At 36.7% G+C, this 20,672-nt stretch overlaps 1 protein-coding gene across 4 annotated transcripts in view; it reads right to left on the bottom strand.

Moving 5' to 3' along the window:
• The window catches only part of Kif15 (kinesin family member 15), a 56,291-nt gene that overhangs the window by 14,943 nt on the left and 20,676 nt on the right, over positions 1-20,672 (bottom strand). For all 4 annotated transcript variants that reach the window (XM_046437683.2, XM_046437685.2, XM_046437686.2 and 1 more), the window contains 16 exons: positions 18,384-18,507; positions 17,622-17,698; positions 17,173-17,382; positions 15,967-16,144; positions 13,524-13,665; positions 12,716-12,857; positions 9,641-9,826; positions 8,728-8,835; positions 7,623-7,728; positions 6,610-6,775; positions 5,750-5,900; positions 5,466-5,551; positions 4,356-4,425; positions 3,915-4,001; positions 3,067-3,171; positions 1,939-2,061 (listed from right to left, as the gene is read on the bottom strand). In XM_046437683.2, the coding sequence (XP_046293639.1) occupies positions 1,939-2,061; positions 3,067-3,171; positions 3,915-4,001; positions 4,356-4,425; positions 5,466-5,551; positions 5,750-5,900; positions 6,610-6,775; positions 7,623-7,728; positions 8,728-8,835; positions 9,641-9,826; positions 12,716-12,857; positions 13,524-13,665; positions 15,967-16,144; positions 17,173-17,382; positions 17,622-17,698; positions 18,384-18,507 (2,061 nt within the window). The remainder of the gene's footprint in view (positions 1-1,938; positions 2,062-3,066; positions 3,172-3,914; positions 4,002-4,355; positions 4,426-5,465; positions 5,552-5,749; positions 5,901-6,609; positions 6,776-7,622; positions 7,729-8,727; positions 8,836-9,640; positions 9,827-12,715; positions 12,858-13,523; positions 13,666-15,966; positions 16,145-17,172; positions 17,383-17,621; positions 17,699-18,383; positions 18,508-20,672) is intronic.

Below are 20,672 nucleotides of genomic sequence, written 5' to 3'. Positions count from 1 at the left end.
TTCAAAGGGCCACTTTTAAAAACGATCTTCGGGATTCATCATGTCTTTGTATTTTCTAACACTTTTGTAATACCATTTGTTTAATCTAAGAACTTGCATTGGTAAGAATCTAATCTTATCTTTTCAAGTGGGTCTTTTCCTAATATTTATTGACAACCCATGTTCTCTTCACTGTTGTGAAATATCCCTTTTATCATTACACTAAATTCCTTCCCCTTCATGGTGGTCTATCTGTGCATGTTCCAAATTGTTGCAAAGATCTGACATCAGTCCAGCACTGAGATATTATTATGTCTAGTTCACAAATCAATCTGCATTATTATTTTTCTACATTTTGTTGAGAAATTCTGTGTATTTATTTAAAGGAATTTTAAAATCCTCCTGTCAAATTTTTAAAAATTGAGATTTGAACTAGAATAGATAAATTTCTATTTTTATAAAGCAATAATGTACCTTCCTCTGCAAGTCTCCTACAGGTTTATCCAAGTCTCAGCAAGTTTTGTCCTTGATACTTGCTAAACCTTCTCCCTAAGATTTTGATATACTATGTTTTTGTGAATTGCTGATGTACAGTAAAGCTATTTTTACAAACACTTAGCCAGGCACAGTGGAGCATGTTTGTAATCCTAGTAACTCAAGAGGCTGAGGTAGGACTGCCAAATTCAAGGACAGCCTGGGCAAAGTCTTGTACAAATATTACCTCTTTTGGAAAGCTCTTTGGAATTTCCCCAGGCAGAATTACTTCCCTTCCTCCCTTTTCTGTGCTTCAAGTAACTTATTACATAGTAATACACTTAAGCTACAATGCCTATGTAACAATGTTTTAATCATTCTTCCATTCCCAAATGCCAGACCAGATATAGGTTGTATAATACGTAGATCCAATAAGTATTTGTTGAAGTTATTTAATTGGTTAGCACATTTTTCCAAGAAAATCTTATTTCTTTTTTTTCCCCAAAGAGTTACATTTTTTTTAAATTAAATTATTTATTTATTCTAATTTGTTATACACAATGGCAGAATGCAATTCATTTCATATTACACATATAGAGCACAATTTTTTCAAGTCACTGATTGTACACACAAAGTATTTTCACACCATTCCTATCTTCATAGATGTACTTAGGGTAATGATGTCTAACTCATTCCACCATCATTCCTACCCCCTTTCCCCCTCCCTCCCCTTTGCTCTATCTAAAGTTCCTTCATTTCCTCCATGCCCCCTACCCCATCGCCATTATGAGAAAACCTTATTTCTAAAGCAAATGAAGAACAATATACATGGCAGATTACCATCTATATGAAAGTATTTAGGATTAATCTAAAATATCTCTGGAAGAATACATAAGAAACTGGTAACACTGGGTGGGTGCTTTACCACTGAGCTTCATTCTCAGTCCTATTTATTTATTTGTTTGTTTATTTTTAAATTCTGAGACAGGGTCTTGCTAAATTGCTGAGTCTGGCTTTAAACTCATAATATTTCTGCCTCAGCCTATTGAATCACTAGGATTACAGGTGTAAGCCACCATGCCTGATTAGTACCACTTAATTTTTAAAAAGAACAACAACAAAACTAAAACCTACTTTAGCTAAAATGTAAGAGGCCACCCTGAAATCAAACTGTTAGCCAGTCTTTCCTTTGCTCCCATTCTCCCACTGCGTCCAAGTAAATGCCGACTCCACTCTGCATTCCTTACATGAGGAAGCCAGTTTAGGAACTTACCAGGGTATCATCACAAATGAATGAAAACAGATCAACTACCCAAAACAACAGTTTTAGTGCTATCTCTGAATCGTCCAACCTCCCATGAAAAAAGTGGCTCTGATTTTAATCATTAAAAAAACCTTCTATTTTTTTTTTATTAAAAAACCTCCATGCAAAAATATACATATCAACAAGTAAGAAGACAAATAAAGTGCTGTGTTAACATCTACCTCAATGTCCTCAGAGAGTATTCTCAGCCTAAGGGTTTCTTTCAGATCCTGAATATCCACTTCCTGTCTCTTGATCAATGCTTTGCTCTCTTCTTTGTCAACCAAAGCAGAGTTGTATTTGCACTGCAGAAAAGAAAATCATGATACAAAGTCTGCTTTATTAGCTGTTTATTTGTAGATTAAAATAATTTAAGAGCTGTGTGGTGATGACCAGATTAACAAGTTAGTTCAACAATACTTGTTAGTAAAGGAATGGAAGAATTGATGCATGTGGCAAAGAGAAGTAGGAAAGTCCCATAGATCAGTGAAAACACATCTGGTTTGGTCATCTTCATCAGGAGACTACCTTTGGAAAAACACATGGAGTGTGGCAAGCTCCTCTTGGAACCCAAAGGGGGACAAAACCTTCACCTTGACCCAAGCTGAGGAGGAAGCAACATCATTCAATTTAGATACACGAAGAAGAAAGAAGTAGTTACTTTAAGTCTAATACTGGGGAAACAAACCAATTTTCTCCATGATTAATGTCTCTGAACTTCATTAAAATGTGTTATTTTTTCCTGGAAGCAACTAAGGAGCACCACCTCTTAGCTTTCACTGTCTCAGATAACACCCCGTTTGTTCTTATCTGGTTTGTATCAGCAATTCCCAAGTGGTGCACGGAGAACATTGTTCCAGGACAGTGAAGTGTGGGAAATGCTACTGATTATGCTGCCTCCCAAAGATATGCATGCTGCACAATAAAGGCTTTGCAAGCAAGCAAACACAGTAATTCACTGAACTTCAATTTGTATTTCCAAAATTTTTTTTTTAAGAGAGAGAGAGAGAGAGGGGGGGGGAGAGGGGGGGGAGAGAGAGAGAGAGAGAGAGAGAGAGAGAGAGAGAGAATTTTAATATTTATTTTTTAGTTTTCAGCGGATACAACATCTTTGTTTGTATGTGGTGCTGAGGATCGAACCCGGGCCACACGCATGCCAGGCGAGCGCGCTACCACTTGAGCCACATCCCCAGCCCTGTATTTCCAAATTTACTTGATCCCAGAATCTTCAACGTTTGTTAACCCTTTGAGGAGTCTATGAAGTGTGTCTCATGCACAAATTTACTATCTTTTTTGGTGACTGAACTTACGTTTATGTCCTTCAGTTCTTGTTTCAGGGTGTCTATAGTTTCTGTTTTCTCACAGATTGATGTTCTTAGTTCCTGGATCTGGTTCATGAGTTCAGCTACAACTTCCTGATGAGGATAGAAACAGTATCTTCATACCCATTGATGTTAAGGACATCATTTTAAAGTGATAAACCATTTATCGTTCCTAATGGCAACATAAGAAGTCAATTTTATTTTAGCAAAATATCATATCACACTCCATTATTAATATCAATTTATATTTACTGCCTTTATTCTACTTTAATTAATTGTTTTGGTTTTATAAATGAATAAGAGTTAGAGAAATAAGGATTTTTCTAGGTCTATGTTATTAAGGCCTGTGTTTTTGTTTTTTGAGATGGGGATCTTTCTTTGTTGCCTAGGCTAGCCTCAAGCTCAGGATCCTATTGCCTCAACTTCCCAAGCAGCTGGAATTTCAGGGGTATATCACTGTATTCAATTTATACCTGATTTTTATACTTGGAGAAACATGTTATTTTTATTATTCCAGATAAAGTCAGCACGAAGGGATTTGAGAATTTGTATCATGGAACTTACAATTAATGATAAAGGGGCACAATTATATCAGCATCCTACTTAAAAGGGCAGAATGTGTTTTACAAACACACTCTCTATTCAAAGCAACAGAACAGTTTCCGCTTGAAATTACTTGATAATTAACTTAATTGAAAGAAGCATTCTGTAAGCACCCTTGTCAACCAAAGCAGAGATGTATTTGCACTGGAGTGTGCAAATACGAACATGGAAATGGAAGCTTCCACCTTCCCTGAAGGTGGAATGTCAAGTCAGCATTTATAAACTCCACCTACCTTGTCAGACTCTCTAGACTTTTCCAGGGAATCGATCACTTTTTCAGTAACAAGCAAACTCTCTTCTAATTTCTGTACTTTTGCCATCTACAGAGAAAAACAAATACTTAAAAAAAAGAATTAAATCATGACCACACATACATTATACATTAAAATACTAACCAACCAACCAAGCTGATTCCTGCTTTTCAACTATAGAGTCTATAAATAAGAGTAATACTTCAAAATGATCAACTGTGTTGAAAGGCAATGATACTGTGGGTTCTCCACTAGGAGGACAAATAAGGACCTATGATGACAGCCATTTAGGAGTTAGAAAAGTGAGAGCTAGAAAAATTAACTGATTTCCAACACTTAAAGCTGAAATAGTTTTTATAATAAACTTGTTTACATATCAGGTTCAAACTTCAAATTCTAGAGTCAGAACAACAGGAAATTTACCTGCTCTTCACACTTGGCCATCTCTTTCTGTTTCTCCTGACGTACAGCCTCAAGAACTTTTAAGATTTCTCTGGAAGAGAAGAATTACATTTTAACCCATTCCATTCAATGTAAACAGGAACTGGGTCTGTTAGTTTGGAAGAGATTAAATGCAATACAATTGAAGTTTATTAAACACACTTTGGCTTTGTCAGTATATTCCAGTAGAAGTCAGAAAGTTGAACCATTTCAATGGCTAGTTAACAAGAGTCCAATTTTGTTTCATGATTATTTTCTTCAGAGTGTTTTGTACTCCTCAACATAACATGCATATTTGTTAATTACTTGTCTCTTCTATGTTAAAGTTCAGTAGGACAGGGATGTTTTGTTTCACTGTTTTACTCTATACATTGTGGCATTTACCAGAATAGAGCCTGGCTTAATGAATATCACTAAATGTTTGCCTGAGTGAGAATGTTAACAGCCTATCTCCTATCTAGATATAAGCTCTACATTTACCACTGTATACCAAAGCATGGAGATTCCATATCATAATAAGAACTCTGTAAGTATTGACTGAAGAAACAACTCTTCCTTAAAGTGATCATGAGACTAAGCCCAAGAGTCTGACTAAAGGCTATCAAGGAAAAGAACTTGGAGAGAGAGAGAAAGAGAGAGAGAAGACAGAACAGCATTCCTGGTGAGGGACCAGAAAGAAAAAAGAACACCTAGAAAAAGTACAGTAGAATCAGAAATAAAAATCAGCCCCCACCTCCCAATAATAAATGGAACAGCTAGAAGTTATATATACTGTGACTTACAAAAGACTCTGAGTTCTGATTACTACCTGTCTCAATTCATTTAAAAGCACCATAGCTAGTTATTGCTAGGTTTCTTTATATAGCCAATTAACAAAAGCATCTGATATTCATTTCAGCAAACTTTAAAAGAAAAAGCTTTTTGTCTTTTTCTTTTTTTGTGGTACTGGCGATGGAACTCAGGGCCTCACACAGGCTATACAAAAGTGCTCCACCACTGAGCCACATCCCCAGCTGAAAATAACTCTTTGCAGGGTATTAGCAAGAAAACAAAAACAAACAAGACAAAGAATGTGATAATGACAGCACTCACTTAGAACTGTTTTCTTTATCCTCTTCAAACTGTAATGATAATTTGTTGTTGCGTTCTTTTTCTGCCTCAAAAAGCTCCATCAAGTTCTAAAAGACAAACTTAACATTAGATTTGAAGACACTGCTATAAGCAATGTGTAGCCAACAAATATGTGGCATACCTTCCACGTGGCAGGCACTGAGGCTGGCTAGGGAAATAGCGGGAGGGAGTCAGGACTTTCACACAACAGAACAGCCACAGTCCTGGGTCACACTCACCCATTACCAATACCCTTTGTCACTTACATTGAGATCAGATTTCAGAGTCTCATTTTCTTTTTTGCAGTTTTGGAGATTTTTTGAAAGTTGGTCAATTTCAAATCTCATTACTTCCTGTAAGTTGTCATAGGAATCTTGTAGGCAAGCTTGGCTCTCAAGAAGCTTTTCATGTTCTAATCTTTACCAGGAAAACATTTTGCAATGGTAAACATAAGCATTCAATATTTTTATGAGTCAGATTATCTGCACTTAAATTTATTCTATCAACAAACCACTGCCAACTTACATAAACCTAATGAACACACACACACACACACATAAATATGTATGTGTTTGTGGTGTAAACAGTATATATGAAGTAAGCAAAATAATTCAAGAAACAACACTACTGCTGTGCTGACTCATTCAGAGGCCACACAGCACCCGAGTGCCACATTAGAGAATAAGCAGTCCAATAAGTGAATTATTCAATGTTAGACCAGAAACAATGAGAAAGAATAAATTGTGTCCAGTATATTTAAAAAGCCAGGACATATTTAATACTTTTAAGGTAAATTTAAAAACCTAAATATTATGTATTCTTTACATTTTTGATGTAGGCCCACTCTGATAAGTAAATATAAGGATAATAAGATCCAATGAGATTAGTAGAGTGACTTAAGAAAAAAAATCACACAAAACTAGTTTGTAATAAAGCCAACATTAGACTCAGTGATTCAGAGGTTAAAACAAATGCCAGGTGTAAGAAAAGGTGTGCAGCTATAATAAATTACTAAAAATTACTACTTTGTTGAAGCAGTTTGAATTGGGTTTATACCACCTGCACGTCACACCATCCTGAGTTACAACCCATCAGGCACCTTGAAACCATCACACAACAACTCTACCTGTCGTGGCCCAGCTGAAGCTGTACATGCACGTGTCTTTCAGAAAGCTCGTTGAATTCTTTTTCCTGACTCTTTTTGAATGAACTATACTCCAGTTTTACTGAAGAAAGCTCCTTGTCAGCAGAATGAAGAACTACTCGCAGGTCACGCACCTCACTTTTTAAAACTAAAAAACAAAACAAGTCCTCAACAGGTTTCATCACAAATATTTTTTATAAAGTACACGAATAAATTTGATGATACCATTAAGGACAGATATTGAACCAAGTGGTGGTACCCAAGAGACCTGAGATTTCTGTTTCATCTTCTCCCTACTGCATAGCTCTTCCTACATTTCTAGTTAAAGAAGAAGAGTTAACATCTCTCCCTCACTTACAGGTCACTTGACTTTCTAGATTTCTCCTGTAAAATGTGCATCAAAACTCTTAAGAAAGAAACATCATGAGGTCTAACAAATTTCAAGTGACTTTATCTTAGTTATTGAAAATCTTTTGGTGATATACCAGAACTTTTCAATATGGGCTAAACACCTCTGGTCTTCCAGGGAATCTCCAACTGTAATATCAATTAGGTAACTTTTTAAATTAAAAAACAACAGAATAGCTATTTTTGTTGCTGCTGTGTTAGCTTTACTGTAAACTACTGTATAAACTCTGATAAAGGGAGAAATAAGAAATGAGTGAAAAAACTGGGAATTCAAATGATGCTCCCAAAATTAAAAAAATAATGCTTTGTCAATATTAAAACACTCATATTATAAATTGAAGATACTTCATTTTCAAAGCAGTTTAATTAAGATGCTAAGCAAACATCTTTGTCATTTATCAAAAGTAATAAAAGTTTCTTTTTATAATATATTATCGTCACCACTGTCATGTAAACTCAAGTATGGTTGTCTAACAATAAAACAATCCAACCCCAAAACACAGGACGACATTTATTTAAATGAGTAAAAAGACACTGAGGTTACAGTATTCCTTCGGGTCACAAAACTCCTAACTGTTCAAACTTACAATCATTCTCAGTCTGACTCTCTTGAAGCAGCTTTTCAAGGACATTTAACTGTGAGAGACGCTCTTCTTGCTGTTTGGTCCAATCAGTTCTTTCTGAAGAGAAAAGCTTTGGGAAAGAGATATGTTTACTGGAAAAGGAATACTGGTGGGGTAAGACAGTTTAAATCATCAGTTTGTTTCTGTTTTTTTTTTTTTTTAAATCCCCCCTAGTATTTGGGATTGAACCTCATCTCGTGCATGCTAGGCAAGCACTCTGCCACTCAGATATGTCCCCAGACTTTATTTTTATTTTGTATTATTTTGATACTAGGAATCAAACCTAGGGACACTTTACCATATGCTATATCCCCAGCCCTTCTGATTTTTATTTTGAGATTTGCTCAGGCTGGCCTTGAACTTGCAATCCTCTTGCCTCAGCCTCCTAAGTAGTTGGGATTATAGGAATATACAAAGTAGTAGGGGTGTATTATTACTGAGATACATCTCAGAACATTAATTTTCATATTGAGACAAGGTCTCACTAAATTGCAGAGCCTGGCCTCAAACTCCTGCCCCAGACTCCCAAGTCACTGGAAGTACAGGAGTGTGCCACCATGCCCAGCAAAGGCTGTTGTTTTTTTTTTTTTAGGGGGGTGTTGGTACTGGGGATTGAACCCAAGGATGCTTTATTATCAAGCCACATCCCCAGCCCTTTTGTATATTTTATTAGAGCAGGGTCCTGCTGAGTTACTTAGGGCCTCACTAAGTTGCTGAGGCTGAGTTTGAATTTACTATCCTCCTGCCTCAGCCTCCTGAGTCGCTGGGATTATAGGCATGCACCACTGTACCCTACTAAGGCTGTTTTTCAAGTCTAATTTTTTAAGGTCTCTGATAAGAAAAAATCTGGCTATTCCAGGAATCACAGTGAAGAGAAACAGAGTGTAAGAATGTGGATGGGCCATCTTGTTTTCTTCTCAACAAACAGAATGGAACTGACAATTCAGACAATGTCAACATCTGCCTTAAGACCAGAGTAGTCTTCAAAGTTAAAGTTGATCGAGGATCTGTGAGGGCATTTTTGAGTGCTTGTTTCACACACTGACTGAGGCCAAGCTCCCGGGCTCACCTCCTGCATTTGTGCCGAATGATGCTCCAGTTTGTCAATATGCTGCTGAAGCTTCAGGTTTTTATGCTCTTCCTCATCTAGCTTGACTTGAAGAGCATTCATTTGTTCCTGCAATACACAAATTTCAGTCCATTAAAACTCTTTTAATGGAATTCACATACCATCACCATTTCTTTTTTAATTAAAGAGAAAAGAAATCAAAAGTGAACAAGCTTAAAACTCCATAGGAATAAAGACAGCAAAGGTCTGTTTGAAGCCAGAAAACTTCAAAAGCCTATCCTGACAATTTCTGATGTTTCAGAATTACTCTTGTGTGGTCCATCAAAGTAGATAATTTAAACCCAAAGAACACAAGGGATTAGAATTAAAACCTAGAGGCATCTTGAGATTGCTAAAAGCTTCCTCAGAGATGCATGGGACACTTCAGTAGGAAGACCTCAATGGCTTGGAAGGATCAAATTACTGGGATTCAAGGTGATCTGGTCCACTCCAGGTTTTACTGAACAGATTTTTTTTTTTTTTTTTTAATTTTCAAACCAGAATTCTGAAATAATCAAATTTCACAAGTTATTACAAATATATGAAAAGCTGTCTAAAATTTGATTTATACTAAAATTCTGTGTCAAATATCTGAACTTTCTTTAGCAGATAAACCAGATAAACCAGTTTTGAAACTTGAAGCTAGCAATTATGGTCATTTTACACAAGGGAATCAAAGTCCATGGAGAATAGAGAATGATTTTCTGAAGACTGCAAAATGAATTAAAAGAACATGAGTAGACTGGTTTCTAAGCTAGTGCCCTTTATACACTCACACTTAACACTACAGATTTCAGGGAGTTAAAATGATAGACAAAGAAAATTATTTAACTGAATGTCTAATTATTTACCTTTTTAAAACCTAGAACATTACCTGCACTTTTTTAAGCTCTTCAGAAATAGCCTCAAAAGCTTGTTCATTCATCTCAGGTGGAACTGGTTCGTTTAATATATCATTATCTAATATGCTAGAATTACACACAAAGCTCCCCATTTCAGGGCTTAATTTTGGTACTAATCGAGAACGAAGTTGATAAGCCTTGGTTGGTGTAGTTATAATCTGAAAAAAAAATGATTATGGAAAACAATATTAGCACACATGAAAAAAATAGCATATTTAGTAATTTTATGAAGAGAGAAGACAAAAATTAAAGCCTGTAATTCCAGCTACTCAGAGGTTAATGCAGGAAGTTCACAGGTTCAAGGCCAGGCTGGATAACTTAGTGAGACCCTGTCTCAAGATGAAAAAATAAGAAGGGCTAGAAATACAGCTGAGTGATCGAGTGTACCTAGCTTCAATCTCTAGTATTAAGAAAAAAAAAATGAAATCTATTCAAAAGAAAGGAAAAAGTGTCCCTGAAGAAACAGAAGACATGACTAAATAGAAATAATTTTTTAAAAATATGTTTTAGTTGTCAATGGATCTTTTATTTTATTTATTTATATGCAATGCTAAGGATGGAACCTAGGGCCTCACACATGTCAGGCAAGTGCGCTACCACTGAGCCACAACCCCAGCCCTAAATAGAAATAATTCTATCAATTCAATACAGTTCCAAGCAAAATTCTAATAAGGTTTTAAAAAATGAAACTTGGTAAATTGATATCCAACTTTGTATAAAGAATAAATGTACAAGACAAACTTCCCATCCAATATAAAGTCACATTATAAACAGGGTATTAAAACAGTAATTTAGCATGTTATAGTCAAAAAATTGGAAAAACATACAAAGTCCACAAACAGAAGATTTATGTGCAGAGATTTCAAATTAGTGAGAAAAACATGGATTTTTTAAAAAGTTAAATCTTTCTACTACCATTCTCAAAAATAAAATAAAAGGTATACAAAGATCTCAATGTAAAAACAAAGATAAAAGGTCAATAAGCCTGGCTACATCAAAAATGAAAAACTACCATGTAACAAAAATACCACGTACAAAGATGAAAGACAACACCATGACCAAATATGTTGACAATGTATGTAAGAAACAAAAGATTAATATATAAAAATGCCAACAAATTCCAAGAAAAAGATAAACTACCAATAGAAAATGGGCTTTTTTTTCCCTTCTGAGAAGGATAATAGAAATAAATGGACATGAACATATGAAAAGACATTCATCCTCACTAGAAGTAAAGTGGGAACTAAAACCTTAAAAAGATCCTGATTTTCATGCATGAGATTGTAGTAAGAATTAAAGAGCCTGATGATGTCCATTAGTGGGATGGTGTTCTTCTACCAGGAGGCAATTGGTGCTACCCCAGAGGCAGCTCCAGCAGGCCTGGCTCATTTCTAACACAACCATTTCTCCAGTCCCAGAGAATGTGTGCCTTTGGAAACCACCTAGAGTCATGAGTCATCCAAAACGTGGAAGTGTAGGTTTAAAGTGAGGTAGCACTCTGGGTACCAGTTAATATAGAAAGATCCAAGGCATATGTTGGACTTACTTAACTAAAGCATGTTGTAGAATAACATATGCAAATTGACATCAATTTTTTTTAAATAGCAAAATAAACAAACTATAAAACTCTACATATTTTCTCAGTCCATGCATATTTGTTGTACAAACACCAAGAAAAAGGATTAAATTAACTCCAGGAGTATGGGATGAAGGACCAGATTGGAACTAGACTGGCAATGGTGCTCCAAAAGAACTTTCAACATTAACTTGTACTTTTAAGCCATGAGAATGTATTCATAAAGTTACTGATATGATTTAAAATAAACAACAACCAAAGACCTGAATTGCTATGCCACTCTTCCCTCAACAATTCTACTGTGCTAAGGAGCCACCAAGGATTTTAAAACAATTGACAATAGTCTTTAATATTTTATTTCCTGCAAAGAATTCAAAGGTCATTTTTAAAAAATTTTTTTGTTTTAGTTGTAGATGAACACAATCTCTTTATTTATTTATTTATTTTTATGTGGTGCTGAGGATCAAACCCAGTACCTCACACATGCGAGGCAAGTGCTGTACCATTAAGCCACAACCCCAGCCCCCCAAAGGTCATTTTTTTTTTTTAAAGCAAAGATAAAATTCTAACTTTGTAAAGAAAATAGGATTTTGTACGTTAAATGAATCATGATATATCCATATAATGGATTCTTTTGCAGCTACCCAAACAAACCAAAAGCTATAAAAAAGCAAAAAACCAAAAATGACAAAGTTCTTTTTCCCCTTCTGACCTGGGACAAACTGTAAAATATGTTAAGCTAACATTCACATCAACAGCATCACTGTCTCAAACTTTTACTTTCTTTATATAGTCCTCCCCCACAAATTCCTTACTGTCAGATGCTTGCACATTTTTTCTTTTATGAGGAGAAATTATTAGAGGACCCCTCCCCCATTATTTCTAAGTATTAAGTGTGATAATTATATGAGTACTTTATGAACATATTCTCCTAGTTTAGTGCTCTTCGCACACATGACATTACAGCAATGGCTGCCATTTATTGAGATCTAGAGGACTAGGCTCTTTATCAATAATGTTACTACTCTAAAAACCCTCCATCCTCAGTTCAGAGGAAAGAAAGGTGGGGCTAAGAAGTTAGAAAACCCTGCCTAAGGTTAATGGCTGGTGAGAATTTGATTCCAAATGTTGTATTCTTTGCTCCCTGGCCCTACTGCTGGAGGTATACATAAGAACACCAGTCAGTGTGACCCTGAGGTTAACCTCTGTGAAGGATGCCACCTATGTTTGGAGATAGACCATGTAGACTCTCTCCATTATGAATACAAAAGAGGGGCTGGGCTTATAGCTTATAGGCAGAGCCTTGCCTTGCGCATATGAGACACTAGGTTCGATCCTCAGCACCACATAAAAATAAATAAAATAAAATAAAGATATTGTGTCCATCTTTAAAAAAATCTTAAAAAAAAAAAAAGAATACAAAAGAGATAAGCACTAACTTAACACGGGACCACTGCTTCAGATAACCTACCTTAAGTGTTTCAGCATGAATTTTATTCAGTTGAGAAACTTCTTGCCGCTTGCAGGCTTTTGTTGCGTCCAAAAGGCTTTCAAGATTAAGGTTTGCTTTTTGCAAAGCCTGAAGCTCTGATTCCAATTCTAGCTGCCTTTTCCTAATAGATATTGTAAAACAGTACTTCAGGTAATAAGCAAGTCAAACACTTGTAAAGTACTTTATAGTTTATACATTCACATACCTTTATAGCTATCTCTCTAAATCAGAAATATCCTCTCAGGATCATTACCTTCATTTTCCAGCTGGATAACATACTCAGGGACTCAAAAATGTTCAAAGAACTCAACTACTAAATAACAGAGCTCAAATTCAAGGGCCCAAATAGTCCATGATGATGATGACAACATAAGTGATGTCATTTTAAAAGCAAACTGTTCTTTATAATTTAGGATAAGATTAATCTTAATTTATATCAATGTGAATTGTCTTGTTTTTCTTTTATACAATGAGCATCAAGAATACTAACAAACCCAGACCTTTTAAAAATCTAGATTCAATTAATAACTATAAATTTGGTTACAAAATAAAGAATTTACTCAGCAAGTTCAATTGACAATATATTGCTTAAAACATTTATCATTTAGTTCATTAGATACACCATAAGAAAAAGACAAAAAGCCCTTTTTCTTTGTGTCAAAACAAGTTAGGTGCTAATAATAAGAATTTAATATTTAAAGTAAAATGCCCATTTAAATTGTGAATATTAACATTACCATAAATCAACACTAGAAAAGGCAAGCACACATGTGTAGTCACACTTTACCGAGTTAGTTCTTTGAATTCTTCATATTCTTGCTTTGAATTATTCAGCTCTGTCTGAATTTGCAGGAGTTGTGCTTTTAATTTCTCAGTGTTTGCGAATGAACATGGTTCTTTTGGAGCTTTGGGAGAAAAGCCTTGCTGACCTGATAATAAAGAAACAATCTTGGTCTTTGAAAGACAAACATAACAAAACACATTTGCTGAGTACTCGGCCACATACCAATTTTGAGGCATAAAGAGGATAAATAAGAAATGGGTTGGGAGGTGGGCCCTCAAAGATGAGTCTATATCTCTGCAGGAAATACAGGATGCAACAGTGTCTAAAAGAATTAGGAGGAGACATATTCAAGCAGCAGAGAGGTCCATAGGGTGGAGAAGCACAGCTAAGACAACACCTTTTCCATGAAGAAAAAGAGCTAATGATGACTGACATGCATCATATTAACACTGGAAAGAGAATCACATGTTGAACTTGCAGGAATTAGTGCTAGCAGCTTGTCTGAACGGTCAATGCCTTATTTAGAAAAGAAGATGAATAGCAAGAGCAGCAAGCTGAAAGAACTTGGTATCATATACCAGGTAGAATATGTTAATTTTCAAAATTTGCTTAGAAAAGTGATTAGAGAGTACACTGAGCTCCAGCATACAAAAATATAAAAGTTGCTTGCAGGGGCTGGGGTTGTGGTAGAGCGGTAGAGCTCTCGCATAGCACATGGGAGACCCCGGGTTCAATCCTCAGCATCACATAAAAAAATAAATAAAATAAAAGTACCGTGTCCAACTACAACTAAAAAATAAATATTTTTAAAAACAGTTGCTTACAGAATGGTAGCTGCTTATAAGGTCCCAGAAATTACCATTAGTATCTATCAAATGTGTAAGTTAAGATTTCACTGAGGCCCAAATCACCAACCAAATATGGAGCCTTGTAGGGAAAATTAGCTGAAACAAAACCAAAAACTTAACTTTACATCTAAGATTTTAAGTCTCTCTACAACTCAAATACTGTGAATCTTCTTCTGTTAAGTTATAATGGAATAGAAGGCAGCTTAGGAAAGGAAAATTTAGAAAACAAGGAGAAAGAGCTGGGGATGTAGCTCAGTGGCAGTGCACACTTATCATTCATGGGGTCCTGTGTTCAATCCCCAGCCCAAAAGAAAGATAAAAAGCAAGGAGATAAACTTCTACATGAATGCAGAATAAAAGATAAGAATTTCCTCAACCTAAAAAAAAGGAAGGTAGAGGCTGAGTGTGATAAAAGACCATGAAAATACCAATTCTAAAGGGGCAAATAAACTTTATTATCAAATTCCAGGACATTAACACCAAGAGCTGCCAAACCTGTAAGTCAGATTTAGTACCAACTAAACCACTTTTCAGAGTACAAGTAAACTCCTGGGAATAATGTGTCACTCATAATACATTCACAATATCAGGACCAAACCACTGTTTGGTGGATCATGAGTGTGACACCCACCTACACTGTATAAACTTTAGCCAGACTGACAAACATTTCAACTATTTGAAATTGTAACTATACAATTTCAAATACTTTAAACTGGAAAATTCTATTGAATAAAAATTAAGTGATATCCAAATAGTTTTTACTTTTATCATTAAAACAAGATAAATACAATGGGTGTTTCCTTGCTATGTCTATTAATCTATGTAAATTACTATGATCTTTGAGAAAAAAATTTAGTAAATTCATTTTTATAACATTAAAGAATAAGTATGTGAATAAAAAAATTTGCAGGGGCTGCGTTTGTGGCTCAGTGGTAGCGCACTCGTCTGGCATGTGTGAGGCACTGGGTTCGATCCTCAGCACCACATAAAAATAAGTAAATAAATAAAATAAAGTTATAAAACAAATTGGCATATCAGGTCTGAGGCTAAAAATGAAGATCCTAACTGCAAGGCACTACAAATGCTCTTTAAAACAGCTTCTTGAACGAGGCAGAGTGGCACATGCCTGTAATACCAGGCTCAGAAGGTTGAGGCAGGAGGATCTCGAGTTCAAAGCCAGCCTCAGCAAAAGAGAGGTACTAAGCAACTCAGTGAGACCCTGTCTCTAAATAAAATATAGAATAGGGTTGGGGATGTGGCTCAGAGGTTGAGTGCCCCTGAGTTCAATTCCTGATACCCTCGCCCCACCCCACCCCCGCCCCCCCAATGGTTAAATCAACACAGCCTCTTAAAGCTGGGAATGGTGGCACACACCTGTAATCTCAGCAACTCAAGAGGCTGAGGCAAGAGGACCCCAAGGTTGAGGACAGCCTCAGCAACTCAGAGAGGTCCTAAGCAACATAGTAAAGCCCTGTCTCAAAATGAAAAATAGTTTAAAAGGACTGGGGATGTTTCTCAGTGATAGGACAAACCAGGGTTCCATCTTCACTACCAAAACAAATAAAAAACAGCCCCTTCTTACAACTATAATTTCTTACATTTGTTGTTTTTCTCTATGCCAGATATTTCAGAGAAAGCTTTCTCTAGTTTTGCAATGGTCTGGGCATCCATATCTTGGGCTCTTTTCACAGGCTCTAATAATCTCAGTCTTCTATTCTCTTCCCTGAGGGAATGATTTTCCATAGCATATTTTGCAACTCCAGGGTGGTGCTCTATCTGTCACACGGAAGAATCACACATTAAATATTTAAACATTTCCTTACTAAACTAGTCTTTCTAAAAAGCCATTAGAAAACTAAGGAACACTGATGCAATATTGGTTGTACTCTAATGCAACCATTGTGGAAAGCAACTTGGCATTTGTGATCACACTGAGATATGCATCACCTACTCCTCTATTTGTGCTAAGTTTCTTAAAACTCTCACCTGTGCACCTAGGGAGATACAGCCAGGAGTATACAATGTGGCAGACTCTTCCACAAAAGAAAATGGTTAAATCAACACACCAGAAAAAATAAAGAGACTTTCTGTTGACCAAGATACATTAACTGAAAGAGGTAAAGGGCAGAAACATATATGAAAGTAAAAATGCCCATGTGTTTAAACATGCATTGAAAACCCTGGAGAGTGGCCAGGTGCAGGGGCACACCCTGTAAATCCAGCAATCCAGAAGGCTAAGGCAGGGGGATCACAAGTTTGAGGCCAGCCTGGGCAATTTACTGAGATCCTGACTCAAAATAAAAAAATGAAAAGGGCTGGAGACACAGCTCAGTGGTAGGGTGCTCGCCTAAGGCCCTGGGTCCCAAACCCAATATCACACACACACAAAAAACCCTCTGGAAAGCGACACAGAGTTGATAACAGATCACTGTGGGGTTTTTTTTTTGTTTTTGTTTTCAAAACTAGATGTCTTTGTTACCTCCTGAGGGAAAGGGGAAAAAGAACTAAATATCAAAAGGCTCAACTCTAAAGAGACTACTGATTCAGATAACCACAATGACCCACAGGGTGAAAATCTACTTGGCCGGCTAGCACTGAGTGCTATATGGCAATATCACTGCGAAGCCTTCTTTCTCTTTGAGTGTAACTATTCTGGGAAAGGGAGGAAAATGAATTATGTAAATCATACAATCAGTTGAATTCATTTAAAACAATTTCCACTGTATTAAAGAGCAAGTATTTGAACTTCCTTTATTCTTAAAGATACACACACACACACACACACACACACGCTATGGACTCACTTGTTCTCGGAGAGTCTGGATCTCATCCCTTAATTCTGAGAGTAAGCGACACTGTTCCTCAGGCAGAAAACTTCCCCGGGATTCCTTGTGGAGCTTCTCTAGCCGCATGATTTGATCCTCTCGGAATTTCACAATCATTTTATTCGACTGAATAAATTTTTCCTTTTTGAGGGTGAGATCTTCTAATTGGGTAATTCTTTCTACCAGAGACTTAAAGACATTTGTTGTTTGGTTAATCACAAAAAATAAGTCAGTCTTCCTAAATTTTCATAAACCCAGAAACAAATACTAAATTTAAATTTAATCCTAAAGGCAAAAGTAGATTTTCACAGCCTTCATTTACTTTCTTTATTAATCTGGTGCTATTCATTTTATTGTAGGGCAATAAAAACCACATTGTGAAAGCCTGAAATAACTTAAATCCCTTTTATCCTAATTTAGTTTCCTACCTTCTTTTCCTGTTCAGATTTCTTAAAGAATACCATTGCCTCCTGGAAATACTTCATGTAATCAGTCTTTTCTTTATCTATAATTGACAAAAAAAAAAAAAAAAATTCTCAAATTTTTAAAACCAAAAGATGAGTTTAACAGTCTTTGATTGAATATTCTCAACTAATAGAATGAGACTGTTGTCACTGGATCATGAATTTCAAATTAAACTACTCAATATATTAGCTGTTTTTTGAAGAAAAATGAGCTTTTCTTTATTTAGTCAAAATATATAGTGTGTGATATGTAGAAATAGAAATGGATCTAAAAAATTTGGGGGGAGTACCAGGGTGCAGTGTGCCTGCTGGGATTTAATTTTCCCTCGTTTATAGATTTCAAATGAATTCACTTTCTAGTAACTATACTTTGGAGAAAAGTGCCTCCTATTGTACTTAATAAACATGTAGAATATTATGTAGATCCTATGACAGAATACTGGAAGTGACCTAAATGAAATCAGTCTCTCCTTTTAGCAATTATTAAGGATGAATCATTCAAAATTATTTTAATTCCTTCTCCTGCATCTCACAGAACTCAGTGTTTTTGGCTCCTGTGTCTGGTTACAGGGTACTATGCTCCTGGAAGTGATATAAATAGAAAGGGCTAAATGAACAGAGGAGATAGTCGTGGGAACTTCTGGGAAGCCTATCTAGCAGCAGGGGGCTCTTGAACTAATATTCACACTTGTCCTTCCCAGGATGGTCCCGCTGTGTTCATTCTACCTCTAGTCAGAAGGCTTTCTGGAAGTGTCTGCCCGGAAGTAAGCTGGGCCAGTTGTTCTTTGAGCCTCTTCACTTCAGCTTGGAGCTGGCTCACATTTCCTTGCGTGTCTTCATTTACCACTGCCTGTTCAAGAATTAAGAGATCACTCTTTTCAGTTGTACAGTCCTGAGTTGGCATTTTTTTGGTATGGAGTGATAAACAGCCAACAAAACTGTGCTTCCATTTCATGAATGATCAAAAGGCCACCAGAATCAAAGTGTCCTAGAGTGGGAAGGAAAGTTCCTTCTCTGTGCCTTTATACCTCGAGCTAGAGATGGACCAGCACCAGCCAGGCTCTCTTCTCCCTCACCACTCCCCTCCAGACTCCCACTTGAGTATTACTCTTTGACCAGCCCCAGGCTCTGTCTGGATCATCCTTCAGACCTGAGTGTTCCCTAATACTTCCTTCCCCCTGAAGAGGACAGACTTCACCCCCTTCCCCAGTGGAGAAAAGCAAACACCTCAATCGGTGCCATCCCCCACTCACCCCATCCCACCCCACCGTCCTAGCTCCCTATGAAGAAGAAACCTAGCCTGTGGGGCTGGGGTTGTGGCTCAGCAGTAGAGCACTCGTCTTGTTGGTGCAAGACCCTAGGTTCTATCCTCAGCGCTAGGTATAAAAAAAGAAAAAAAGAAAACAAAAAGAAACCTAGCCTGTAAGTGCAATGATGACCCTCAGGGCTGGCCCAAGCTCCCTTGGCTTGGCAGAAGCAAGCCTCTCCAGAGGAATCCCACCCTGTATTTTTTAACAGCCCTCCTGAAAGGAAGAGTTGGTTTCACAGTTCCATTTTGTGTTTTCAACACACTAAATGATATCTTTCTTTTCTACCTGTGTGTGTATGTGTTACCAGGGATCGAACCCAGGGCCTCGTGCATGCTGAGGAAGCACCCTACAACTGTGCTACATCCCCAGCCCAGTATCTTCGTTTTCTAAAAGAAATTCTTGTTTAAGACAAACACTAAGAAGTTAAAAATGGGGGCTGGGGTTGTGGCTCAGTGGTAAAGCACTTGCCTTTCATGTGTGAGGCACTGGGTTCAATCCTCAGCACCACATAAAAATAAATATAATAAAGGTATCATATCCATTTACAACCAAAAATAAAAATAAAAAGTTAAAAATGTTCACCAACAAATATACCACTGTGACATAGGATGTTAATAGTGAGGAAGGTGTTACATGTGTGGGGACAGGGAGTATATGGGATGTTTCTGTACTTTCTGTTCAATTTTGCTGTGGACCTAGAACTGCCACAAAAATAATTTTTGTTAATTAAAAAATTACATATTTTTAGAAAAGGCTCACAAAAGCAACAGGGTGATAAGTGCCAACAACTGAGTACCAACCAGGTCAAAGGACTCAGTTGTGAAATGCCCAATACCTCAGTGAGGAAAAACTCTCTGCCAGCCCCACAGTTCCCTCTGCTCTTGACGTAGGAAGAGCCCACTCAGAAAGATTTAAATGGCTCATTCTTAATAAGTAGCAGATGCCCTAGCACTTTCCACTGGTAGAAAGGTCAGGGGACTTACCATTGATAGAGACTAGTATAGAGCTCCTAGTTTTGTTGTTTTGTGTGTGTTAAGAAGCCATTTCCAATTGTGCCTGACTCTTATGGCCAGCCTCATTATGAGGTACTTTTGACATCATCATCACATCAATGACACCATAATTTCAATTATCACTACAGTTCTAATTTCTCCAGACTTCTAGAAGTCCCAAAAGATAAGGCCAGAAAGCTCTAATTGTTTTTCCTCTTCATATTGCTAATATTCATATTAGTATGAAGTCATAATCCAAAGAAATATAACAAAGGACTATATCTATACTCTGATCTAGCTGGGGGAAAGAGAAACACAAACCACTTTAGACTAACCACGATCAGATAATCAGGGAATCTTCTTGGGGGTTTAGCATGAACAGTTTCACCCTTGAAGGAGAAATAAAATTAATCTACCAATTTAGAGCACAATTATTTTGTCTAAAACCGAAGAGATCTTCAACTTCTCCAAAATAAGTGGGGGACTTCTTGGTCTTTAAAGGTCTGCAGAAGCCAAAGTGTTGTTTGTGGGCAAAATACAGTCCACTATCTTCTGCAGATGAAGCTATACTGGAGCTTGGCTGCTCCCATTTGTTAATACACTGTCTATGGCTGTTTTCTCACTACAAAGGCAGAGACAGGCAGAGATGAGTAGTTGGAACAGAGTTCATGTGGTCCAAAAGCATCAAACAGTGACTACCTGTTTTTTCAAGG

Source organism: Marmota monax, unplaced genomic scaffold (genome assembly GCF_021218885.2).
Source record: "Marmota monax isolate L192 unplaced genomic scaffold, Marmota_monax_Labrador192_F-V1.1 WCK01_AAM20220418_F8-fsc00021, whole genome shotgun sequence".
In the NCBI taxonomy this organism is placed as follows: Eukaryota; Metazoa; Chordata; class Mammalia; order Rodentia; family Sciuridae; genus Marmota; species Marmota monax.
The sequence above is the reverse complement of the archived record's forward strand: the minus strand, read 5'-3'. Positions and strand labels throughout refer to the sequence as shown.